The 10938-nt window shown below is 41.4% G+C and overlaps 1 protein-coding gene across 1 annotated transcript; it reads right to left on the bottom strand.

Annotated features, from left to right (window-relative positions):
• Nucleotides 1-359: 359 nt before the first annotated feature.
• Nucleotides 360-1747, bottom strand: LOC139764489 (exocyst complex component 4-like). Its single transcript, XM_071691081.1, has one exon. The coding sequence runs from the start codon at nucleotides 1459-1461 to the stop codon at nucleotides 394-396; it is 1068 nt and encodes a 355-aa protein (XP_071547182.1). The 5' UTR covers nucleotides 1462-1747; the 3' UTR covers nucleotides 360-393.
• Between the last annotated feature and the right edge of the window lie 9191 nt (nucleotides 1748-10938).

Genomic DNA, 10938 nt, shown 5'->3' with positions numbered 1-10938 from the left:
GAAAATTGAAAAAAAAAAAAAAAACGAGAGGGGAGGATTTTCAGCCCCCCGCTCCCTCCCCTTTTAGTCGCCTTCTACGACACGCAGGGAATACGTGGGAAGTATTCTTAATCCCCTATCCCCAGGGATACATATATATATATATATATATATATATATATATATATATATATATATATATATATATATATATATATATATATATATATATATATATATATATATATATATATATATATATATATATATATAATACATATATATGTATATCCTCATTCTCTCAATATTAAAATCTATATAAATACATAAATTATATACATAATCAGATGTTGACTATATCATCATAGAGCAATTTCACATTTATATGAAAAGATGTTTCAAATATCTGCAACTTCAAACAGTGACACCAATGTCACCTAAGATCTCTGAGAGTCGCTGAAGGCTTGTTTGTAATGATTCTTGTGATAAGCCAGGAGAAGACCGGTACAGAAGTTGTAACGCATTGATGTATTCCAGTTCTGAAAACTGCTTCCCTCGGTTCAATATTCCATTTAGAATTTCATCTGGATTGTGATACAACAATTCATAGTACTGTCGTGCTTGGTCTAGTGCCAACTCCCTTGTCATGGTTATATTGGTAAGTTGCTGCTGAATGCTGAAAATGTTGCGACACATCTTCTTGATTCCATTTTCATTAATGCGACGAATGTGTACCACTGATGTTGTTAGGATGTTGGCTATCAGAGGACCCAAACCTTCGAAGATATACCTGCATTTACGAGGATGTAAAGTGTTGTTGAGTGCTTCATCAATTGTGGCAAGATCCTTGATTAATTTGAGAACATCACTGTCTGGTTCCTGTGAGTCCAGTCCTGAGGCAAATCCTCCTCCACGGGCCACAGGCAACAAGTAGAAAAAACAATGAAGGCGTACCTCTAGATGAAGCACCAACAAACATGTGTAGGCAAGTTCTTCAAAATCTTTAGCAAGAGAAGTAAGAGTCTGTACTGAGGCATCTGAGACTGGAGGCACTTCGCCTGACACCATGATACCGGAGGATGTTGATTTCACAGGCAGTGAGGTGGCAAATTTTATAATACAGCTTCCAAACCATTCCAAACTCTCCTGCAAATGAGCCAAAGTCCGTAACTGGGATGGATCAGCCAAGATTTCATGTTGTGGAATCAGCTGATCACCAAGATTACCAGTAAGGATCTCTGCTTCCTTGCGATTACGTTCACCCACCTCCTCTGGATTTTCATCTCCTTCAATACTGCACTCAGATGATACTCCTGCCTGAAGTGCTCTCCAGTTTGGTAAATCTCTTAGGAACCTACTAATATCCTCATCTTTCGCCCAGGTGGCAGAAATAATCCTCTTGTCTTCAGAGTCTGGCTGCGTTATGCCTCGGTATGCTGCTTGGCAAGTCTCACGGTAGTTCATGAGTGTATTGCACATCATGGACACAAAGTGATCAGCATAGAATGGAAGGGCTCCTAGCAGCCATCTTAGTTCCTCAATGCTCTGCCACACAGTGATGCTGCTCTGTAACAGAGGCCTGCTGACTTTCAAGCTCTTAAGAAGGTTGGGCTCTTTGCATGTACGCCACTGATCGAGGGCTTTAGTAGCCTGCTCTAGCCTTGCTGCAGTTTCCACATGTAACTGTGCTTAAAAGGCATCCTTAATGTAGTCCGTAATGAACACATACAATGTGCAGTGCGTCCCAGGTGAACATCCAAGGGCATCTTCTATTTCTCTGATAAAAGACATGTGATTGTCCAAAACATACCAACATATGTTTTGGACAATCACATGTCTACCAAATGGCGTCCTAGCTTCGTCTCTTCGATGTATATCAACTGACTGTTATATTTCTCTGTTGTGTCTCCCCTGATGATGTGATTATTACACGAAAGTGCACTTGGGAACTTTTCGTGTTTCATTATCCCCGTGGACTCATAGGAATATATATATATATATATATATATATATATATATATATATATATATATATATATATATATATATATATATATAAATATATATATATATATATATATATATATATATATATATATATATATATATATATATATCTATACATAAAGTTTTTATCGAGGATGTAAGGCATGTGTACTTGTAGGAAGAGAGGAAAGTGATTGGATCTCAGTGAATGTAGGTTTGCGGCAGGGGTGTGTGATGTGTCCATGGTTGTTTAATTTGTTTATGGATGGGGTTGTTAGGGAGGTGAATGCAAGAGTTTTGGAAAGAGGGGCAAGTATGCAGTCTGTTGGGGATGAGAGAGCTTGGGAAGTGAGTCAGTTGTTGTTCGCTGATGATACAGCGCTGGTGGCTTATTCATGTGAGAAACTGCAGAAGCTGGTGACTGAGTTTGGTAAAGTGTGTGAAAGAAGAAAGTTAAGAGTAAATGTGAATAAGAGCAAGGTTATTAGGTACAGTAGGGTTGAGGGTCAAGTCAATTGGGAGGTAAGTTTGAATGGAGAAAAACTGGAGGAAGTAAAGTGTTTTAGATATCTGGGAATGGATCTGGCAGCGGATGGAGCCATGGAAGCGGAAGTGAATCACATGGTGGGGGAGGGGGCGAAAATCCTGGGAGCCTTGAAGAATGTGTGGAAGTCGAGAACATTATCTCGAAAAGCAAAAATGGGTATGTTTGAAGGAATGATGGTTCCAACAATGTTGTATGGTTGCGAGGCGTGGGCTATGGATAGAGTTGTGCGCAGGAACGTGGATGTGCTGGAAAGGAGATGTTTGAGGACAATATGTGTTGTGAGGTTGTTTCATCGAGTAAGTAATGTAAGGGTAAGAGAGATGTGTGGTAATAAAAAGAGTGTGGTTGAGAGAGCAGAAGAGGGTGTTTTGAAATGGTTTGGGCACATGGAGAGAATGAGTGAGGAAAGATTGACCCAGAGGTTATATGTGTCTGAGGTGGAGGAACGAGGAGAAGTGGGAGACCAAATTGGAGGTGAAAAGATGGAGTGGAAAAGATTTTGAGTGATCGGGGCCTGAACATGCAGGAGGGTGAAAGTCGTGCAAGGAATAGAGTGAATTGGAACGATGTGGTATACCGGGGTCGACGTGCTGTCAATGGATTGAACCAGGGCATGTGAAGCGTCTGGGTTAAACCATGGAAAGTTGTATGGGGCCTGGATGTGGAAAGGGAGCTGTGGTTTCGGTGCATTATTACATGACAGCTAGAGACTGAATGTGAACGAATGGGGCCTTTGTTGTATTTTCATAGCGCTACCTCGCACACATGAGGGGGGAGGGGGTTGTTATTTCATGTGTGGCGAAATGGCGATGGGAATGAATAAAGGCAGACAGTATGAATTATGTACATGTGTATATATGTATATGTCTGTGTGTGTGTGTGTGTGTGTGTATATATATATGTATACGCTGAGATGTATAGGTATGTACATATGCGCGTGTGACCATGTATGTATGTACATGTGTATGCAGGTGGGTTGGGCCATTCTATCGTCTGTTTCCTTGCGCTATCTCGCTAACGCGGGAGACAGCGACAAAGCAAAATAAATATATATATATATATATATATATATATATATATATATATATATATATATATATATATATATATATATATATATATATATATATATAACTTTAACAAAAACCTCCAAACCAGTCTGCCCAATGGAAAACTTTTTACATGGTACTCTGTATATGCACCTTGCTGAACGTTCTGGCGAGTTCCCGATTAAGATATTCTTTAGAGTATTGTTGTACTGCAGGAACCACGTGTGATGTTAAGATCTGAACACCTGTGTTAAGTACTGGCAGCTGATGAGGTGGACTATCTCCACAAAACATGTGGTGCCACATGTTTAGAAAAATTACAAGTTGAATAAAATTGTATTAACTCCTAATGATGTGAAAATCCACCCTATATATATATATATATATATATATATATATATATATATATATATATATATATATATATATATATATATATATATATATATATACAAACATTTGCATACATACACATGTACATAATTCATGCTTGCTGCCTTTATTCATTCCCGTCGTCACCCAACCAGACATGAAATGAAAACCCCCTCCCCCACATGTGAGCCAGGTAATGCTAGGAAAAGACAACAAAGGCCACATTCGTTCACACTCAGTCTCTAGCTGTCATGTATAATGCACCGAAACCACAGCTCCCTTTGCACATCCAGCCCCCACAAAACTTTCCATGGTTTACCTCAGACGCTTCACATGCCCAGGTTCAATCCATTTACAGCACGTCGACCCTGGTATACTACATCCTTCCAATTCACTCTATTCCTTGCACGCCTTTCACTTTCTTGTATGTTCAAGCCCCAATCGGCCAAAATCTTTTTCACTCCATCCTTCCACCTCCGGTTTGGTCTCCCACTTCTCGTTCCCTCCACTTTTCACAAATATATCCTCTTTGTCAAACTTTCCTCACTCATTCGCTCCATGTGATCAAAACATTTCAATGCACCCTCTTCTGCTCTCTCTTCTCATTACCACACATCTCTCTTACCCTTTCATTACTTACTCGATCAAACCACCTCTCCCCACATGTTGTCATCAAACATCTTACTTGCAACACATCCACCCTCCTGCGCACAACTCTATCTATAGCCCACGCCTCGTAACCATATTACATTGTTGGAACCAATATTCCTTCAAACATGCCCATTTTTGATTTCCAAGATAATGATCTCGTCTTCCACACATTCTTCAACGATCCCAGAACTTTCGCCCCCTCCCCACCCTGTGACTCATTTCCGCTTCCACGGTTCCATCCGCTGCCAAAGCCAATCCCAGATATCTAAAACACTTCACTTCCTCCAGTTTTTCTCCATTCAAACTTACCTCCTACTGTACCTAATAACCTTGATCTTATTCACATTTACTTCCACCTTTCTTCTTTCACACACTTTACCAAACTCAGTCACCAGCTTCTGCAGTTTCTCACCCGAATCAGCCACCAGCGCTGTATCATCAGCGAACAACAAATGACTCACTTCCCAAGCCCTGTGATCCACACCGACTGCATACTTGCTCCTCTCTCCAAAACTCTTCCATTCACCTCCCTAACAACCCCATCCAAAAAAATTAGACAACCATAAAGACATCACGCAACCATGCCGCAAACCGACATTCACTGAGAACCAATCAATTTCCTCTCTTCCTACTCGTACATATGCTTTACATCCTCGATAAAAACTTTCCACTGCTTCTAGCAAATTGCCTCCCTCACTGTATATTCTAAAAACCTTCCACAGAGCATTTCTATCAGCTCTATTATATACCTTCTTCAGATCCATAAAAGCTACGTACAAATCCAATTGCTTTTCTAAGTATTTCTCTCATACATTCTTCAAAGCAAACACCTGATCCACACATCCTCTACAACTTCTGAACCACACTGCTCTTCCCGAATCTGATACTCTGTACATGCCTTTACCCTTTCAATCAATACCCTCCCATATAATTTTCCTGGAATAATCGACAAACTTATACATCTGTAATTTGAGCACTCACTTTTATCCCCTTTGCCATTGAACAATGGCACTATGCAAGCATTCCGCCAATCCTCAGGCACCTAACCATGAGTCTTACATACATTGAATAACCTTACCTACCAGTCAACAACACAGTCACCCCCTTTCTTAATAAATTCCATTGCAATACCATCTAAACCCGCTACCTTGCCCGCTTTCATCCTCCTCAAAGCTTTCGCTACCTCTTCTCTGTTTCCCAAATCATTCTCCCTGACCCTTCCTACTTCGCACACCACCTTGACCAAAACATCTTATATCTCCCACTCTTATCATCTCACAAACCTTTAAAATACTCATTCCATCTCCTTCTCACATCACCACTACTTGTTATCACCCCTTAGTCCCCTTCACTGATGTTCCCATTTGTTCCCTTGTCCTACGCGCTTTATTTACCTCCTTCCTAAACATCTTTTCATTCTCCCTAAGATTTAATAATACTCTCTCACCCCAACTCTCATTTGCCCTCTTTTTCACCTCTTGCACCTTTCTTTTGACCTTTTGCCTCTTTCTTTTATACATCTCCCAGTCATTCACATTATTTCCCTGCAAAAGACGTCCAAAACCTCTCTCTTCTCTTTCACTAACTGTCTTACTTCTTCATCCCACCACTTACCACCCTTTCTAATCTGCCCTCCTCCTACGCTTCTCATGTCACAAGCATCTTTTGCTCAAGCCATCAATGCTTCCCTAAATATATCCCATTCCTCCCCCACTCCCCCTACGTCCTTTTTTTTCACCTTTTTCCGTTCTGTACTCAGTCTCTCCTGGTACTTCCTCGCACAAGTCTCCTTCCCAGGCTCACTTACTCTCATCACTCTCTTCACCCCATCATTCTCTCTTCTTTTCTGAGAACCTTTACAAATTTTCACCTTCGCCTCCTCAAGATAATGATCAGACATCCCTCCTTCTGCACCACTCGGCACATTAACATCCAAAAGTCTCTCTTTGGTGCGCCTATCAATTAACACGTAATCCATTAACGCTCTCTGGCCCCTCTCCTACTTAAATACCTATACTTATGTATATCTCTCTTTTTAAACCTGGTATTCCCAATCACCAGTCCTTTTACAGCGCATAAATCTACAAGCTTTTCACCATTTCCATTTTCAACACTGAACACTCCATGTACACCAATTATTCCCTCAACTGCCACATTACTCACCTTTGCATTGAAATCACCCATCACTATAACCCGGTCTCATGCATCAAAACTACTAACACACTCACTCAGCTGCTCCCAAAACACAGGCCTCTCATGATCTTTCTTCTCATGCCCAGGTTCACAAGCACCAATAATCAGCCATATCTCTCCATCCACATTTAGATTTACCCATATCAATATAGAGTTTACTTTCTTACACTATCACATACTCCCACCACTCCTATTTCAGGAGTATTGCTCTTCCTTCCTTTGCTCTTTTCCTCTAACCAAACCCTAACTTTACTCCCATGACATTCTCAGACCACTATTCCCTTTACCCTTGAGCTTCGTTTCACTCAGAGCCAGAACATCCAGGTTCCCTTTCTCAAACATACTAACTATCTCTCCATTTTTCTCATCTTGGTTACATCCGCACACATTTAGACACCCCAATCTGAGCCTTCGAGGAGGATGAGCACTCCCCACGTGACTCCTGTTTCCCGTTTTAGGAAATTGAAGTTCAAGGAGGGGAGGGTTTCTAGCCCCCCCGCTACCGTCCCCTTTAGTCGCCTTCTACGACACGTGAGGAATGCGTGGGAAGTATTCTTTCTCCCCTATCCCCAGGGATATATATATATATATATATATATATATATATATATATATATATATATATATATATATATATATATATATATATATATATATATATGTGAGAAACTGCAGAAGCTGGTGACTGAGTTTGGTAAAGTGTGTGGAAGAAGAAAGTTAAGAGTAAATGTGAATAAGAGCAAGGTTATTAGGTACAGTAGGGTTGAGGGTCAAGTCAATTGGGAGGTGAGTTTGAATGGAGAAAAACTGGAGGAAGTGAAGTGTTTTAGATATCTGGGAGTGGATCTGTCAGCGGATGGAACCATGGAAGCGGAAGTGGATCATAGGGTGGGGGAGGGGGCGAAAATCCTGGAAGCCTTGAAGAATGTGTGGAAGTCGAGAACATTATCTCGGAAAGCAAAAATGGGTATGTTTGAAGGAATAGTGGTTCCAACAATGTTGTATGGTTGCGAGGCGTGGGCTATGGATAGAGTTGTGCGCAGGAGGATGGATGTGCTGGAAATGAGATGTTTGAGGACAATGTGTGGTGTGAGGTGGTTTGATCGAGTAAGTAACGTAAGGGTAAGAGAGATGTGTGGAAATAAAAAGAGCGTGGTTGAGAGAGCAGAAGAGGGTGTTTTGAAATGGTTTGGGCACATGGAGAGAATGAGTGAGGAAAGATTGACCAAGAGGATATATGTGTCGGAGGTGGAGGGAACGAGGAGAAGAGGGAGACCAAATTGGAGGTGGAAAGATGGAGTGAAAAAGATTTTGTGTGATCGGGGCCTGAACATGCAGGAGGGTGTAAGGAGGGCAAGGAATAGAGTGAATTGGAGCGATGTGGTATACAGGGGTTGACGTGCTGTCAGTGGAGTGAATCAAGGCATGTGAAGCGTCTGGGGTAAACCATGGAAAGCTGTGTAGGTATGTATATTTGCGTGTGTGGACGTGTGTATGTACATGTGTATGGGGGGGGGGGGTTGGGCCATTTCTTTCGTCTGTTTCCTTGCGCTACCTCGCAAACGCGGGAGACAGCGACAAAGTATAAAAAAAAAAAAAAAAAAAAAAAAAAATATATATATATATATATATATATATATATATATATATATATATATATATATATATATATATATATATATATATATATCCAAACCTGCTGCCTTGCCGGCTTTCATCTTCCGCAAAGCTTTCACTACCTCTTCTCTGTTTACCAAATCATTTTCCCTAACCCTCTCACTTTGCACACCACCTCGACCAAAACACCCTATATCTGCCACTCTATCATCAAACACATTCAACAAACCTTCACAATACTCACTCCATCTCCTTCTCACATCACCACTACTTGTTATCACCTCCCCATTTGCGCCCTTCACTGAAGTTCCCATTTGCTCCCTTGTCTTACGCACTTTATTTACCTCCTTCCAGAACATCTTTTTATTCTCCCTAAAATCTAATGATACTCTCTCACCCCAACTCTCATTTGCCCTTTTTTTCACCTCTTGCACCTTTCTCTTGACCTCCTGTCTCTTTCTTTTATACATCTCCCACTCAATTGCATTTTTTCCCTGCAAAAATCGTCCAAATGCCTCTCTCTTCTGTTTCACTAATACTTTTACTTCTTCATCCCACCACTCACTACCCTTTCTAATCAACCCACCTCCCACTCTTCTCATGCCACAAGCATCTCTTGCGCAATCCATCACTGATTCCCTAAATACATTCCATTCCTCCCCCACTCCCCTTACTTCCATTGTTCTCACCTTTTTCCATTCTGTACTCAGTCTCTCCTGGTACTTCCTCACACAGGTCTCCTTCCCAAGCTCACTTACTCTCACCACCCTCTTCACCCCAACATTCACTCTTCTTTTCTGAAAACCCATACCAGGTTTGGATGGTATTGCAGTGGAATTTATTAAAAAAGGGGGTGACTGTATTGTTGACTGTTGGTAAGGTTATTTAATGTATGTATGACTCATGGTGAGGTGCCTGAGGATTGGCGGAATGCGTGCATAGTGCCATTGTACAAAGGCAAAGGGGATAAGAGTGAGTGCTCAAATTACAGAGGTATAAGTTTGTTGAGTATTCCTGGCAAATTATATGGGAGGGTATTGATTGAGAGGGTGAAGGCATGTACAGAGCATCAGATTGGGGAAGAGCAGTGTGGTTTCAGAAGTGGTAGAGGGTGTGTGGATCAGGTGTTTGCTTTGAAGAATGTATGTGAGAAATACTTAGAAAAGCAAATGGATTTGTATGTAGCATTTATGGATCTGGAGAAGGCATATGATAGAGTTGATAGAGATGCTCTGTGGAAGGTATTAAGAATATATGGTGTGGGAGGAAAGTTGTTAGAAGCAGTGAAAAGTTTTTATCGAGGATGTAAGGCATGTGTACGTGGAGGAAGAAAGTGATTGGTTCTCAGTGAATGTAGGTTTGCGGCAGGGGTGTGTGATGTCTCCATGGTTGTTTAATTTGTTTATGGATGGGGTTGTTAGGGAGGTAAATGCAAGAGTTTTGGAAAGAGGGGCAAGTATGAAGTCTGTTGGGGATGAGAGAGCTTGGGAAGTGAGTCAGTTGTTGTTCGCTGATGATACAGCGCTGGTGGCTGATTCATGTGAGAAACTGCAGAAGCTGGTGACTGAGTTTGGTAAAGTGTGTGGAAGAAGAAAGTTAAGAGTAAATGTGAATAAGAGCAAGGTTATTAGGTACAGTAGGGTTGAGGGTCAAGTCAATTGGGAGGTGAGTTTGAATGGAGAAAAACTGGAGGAAGTGAAGGGTTTTAGATATCTGGGAGTGGATCTGGCAGCGGATGGAACCATGGAAGCGGAAGTGGATCATAGGGTGGGGGAGGGGGCGAAAATTCTGGGGGCCTTGAAGAATGTGTGGAAGTCGAGAACATTATCTCGGAAAGCAAAAATGGGTATGTTTGAAGGAATAGTGGTTCCAACAATGTTGTATGGTTGCGAGGCGTGGGTTATGGATAGAGTTGTGCGCAGGAGGATGGAGGTGTTGGAAATGAGATGTTTGAGGACAATGTGTGGTGTGAGGTGGTTTGATCGAGTGAGTAACGTAAGGGTAAGAGAGATGTGTGGAAATAAAAAGAGCATGGTTGAGAGAGCAGAAGAGGGTGTTTTGAAGTGGTTTGGGCACATGGAGAGAATGAGCGAGGAAAGATTGACCAAGAGGATATATGTGTCGGAGGTGGAGGGAACGAGGAGAAGAGGGAGACCAAATTGGAGGTGGAAAGATGGAGTGAAAAAGATTTTGTGTGATCGGGGCCTGAACATGCAGGAGGGTGAAAGGAGGGCAAGGAATAGAGTGAATTGGAGCGATGTGGTATACCGGGGTTGACGTGCTGTCAGTGGATTGAATCAAGGCATGTGAAGCGTATGGGGTAAACCATGGAAAGCTGTGTAGGTATGTATATTTGCGTGTGTGGACGTATGTATATACATGTGTATGGGGGTGGGTTGGGCCATTTCTTTCGTCTGTTTCCTTGCGCTACCTCGTAAACGCGGGAGACAGCGACAAAGTATAATAAAAAATATAATATATATATATATATATATATATATATATATATATATATATATATTATCATATGTCTTCAGTAAAACA

This window comes from Panulirus ornatus, chromosome 4 (assembly GCF_036320965.1).
Source record: "Panulirus ornatus isolate Po-2019 chromosome 4, ASM3632096v1, whole genome shotgun sequence".
Classification (NCBI taxonomy): Eukaryota; Metazoa; Arthropoda; class Malacostraca; order Decapoda; family Palinuridae; genus Panulirus; species Panulirus ornatus.
Note: the sequence above shows the minus strand (reverse complement) of the source record. Positions and strands in the feature narration are given on the sequence as shown.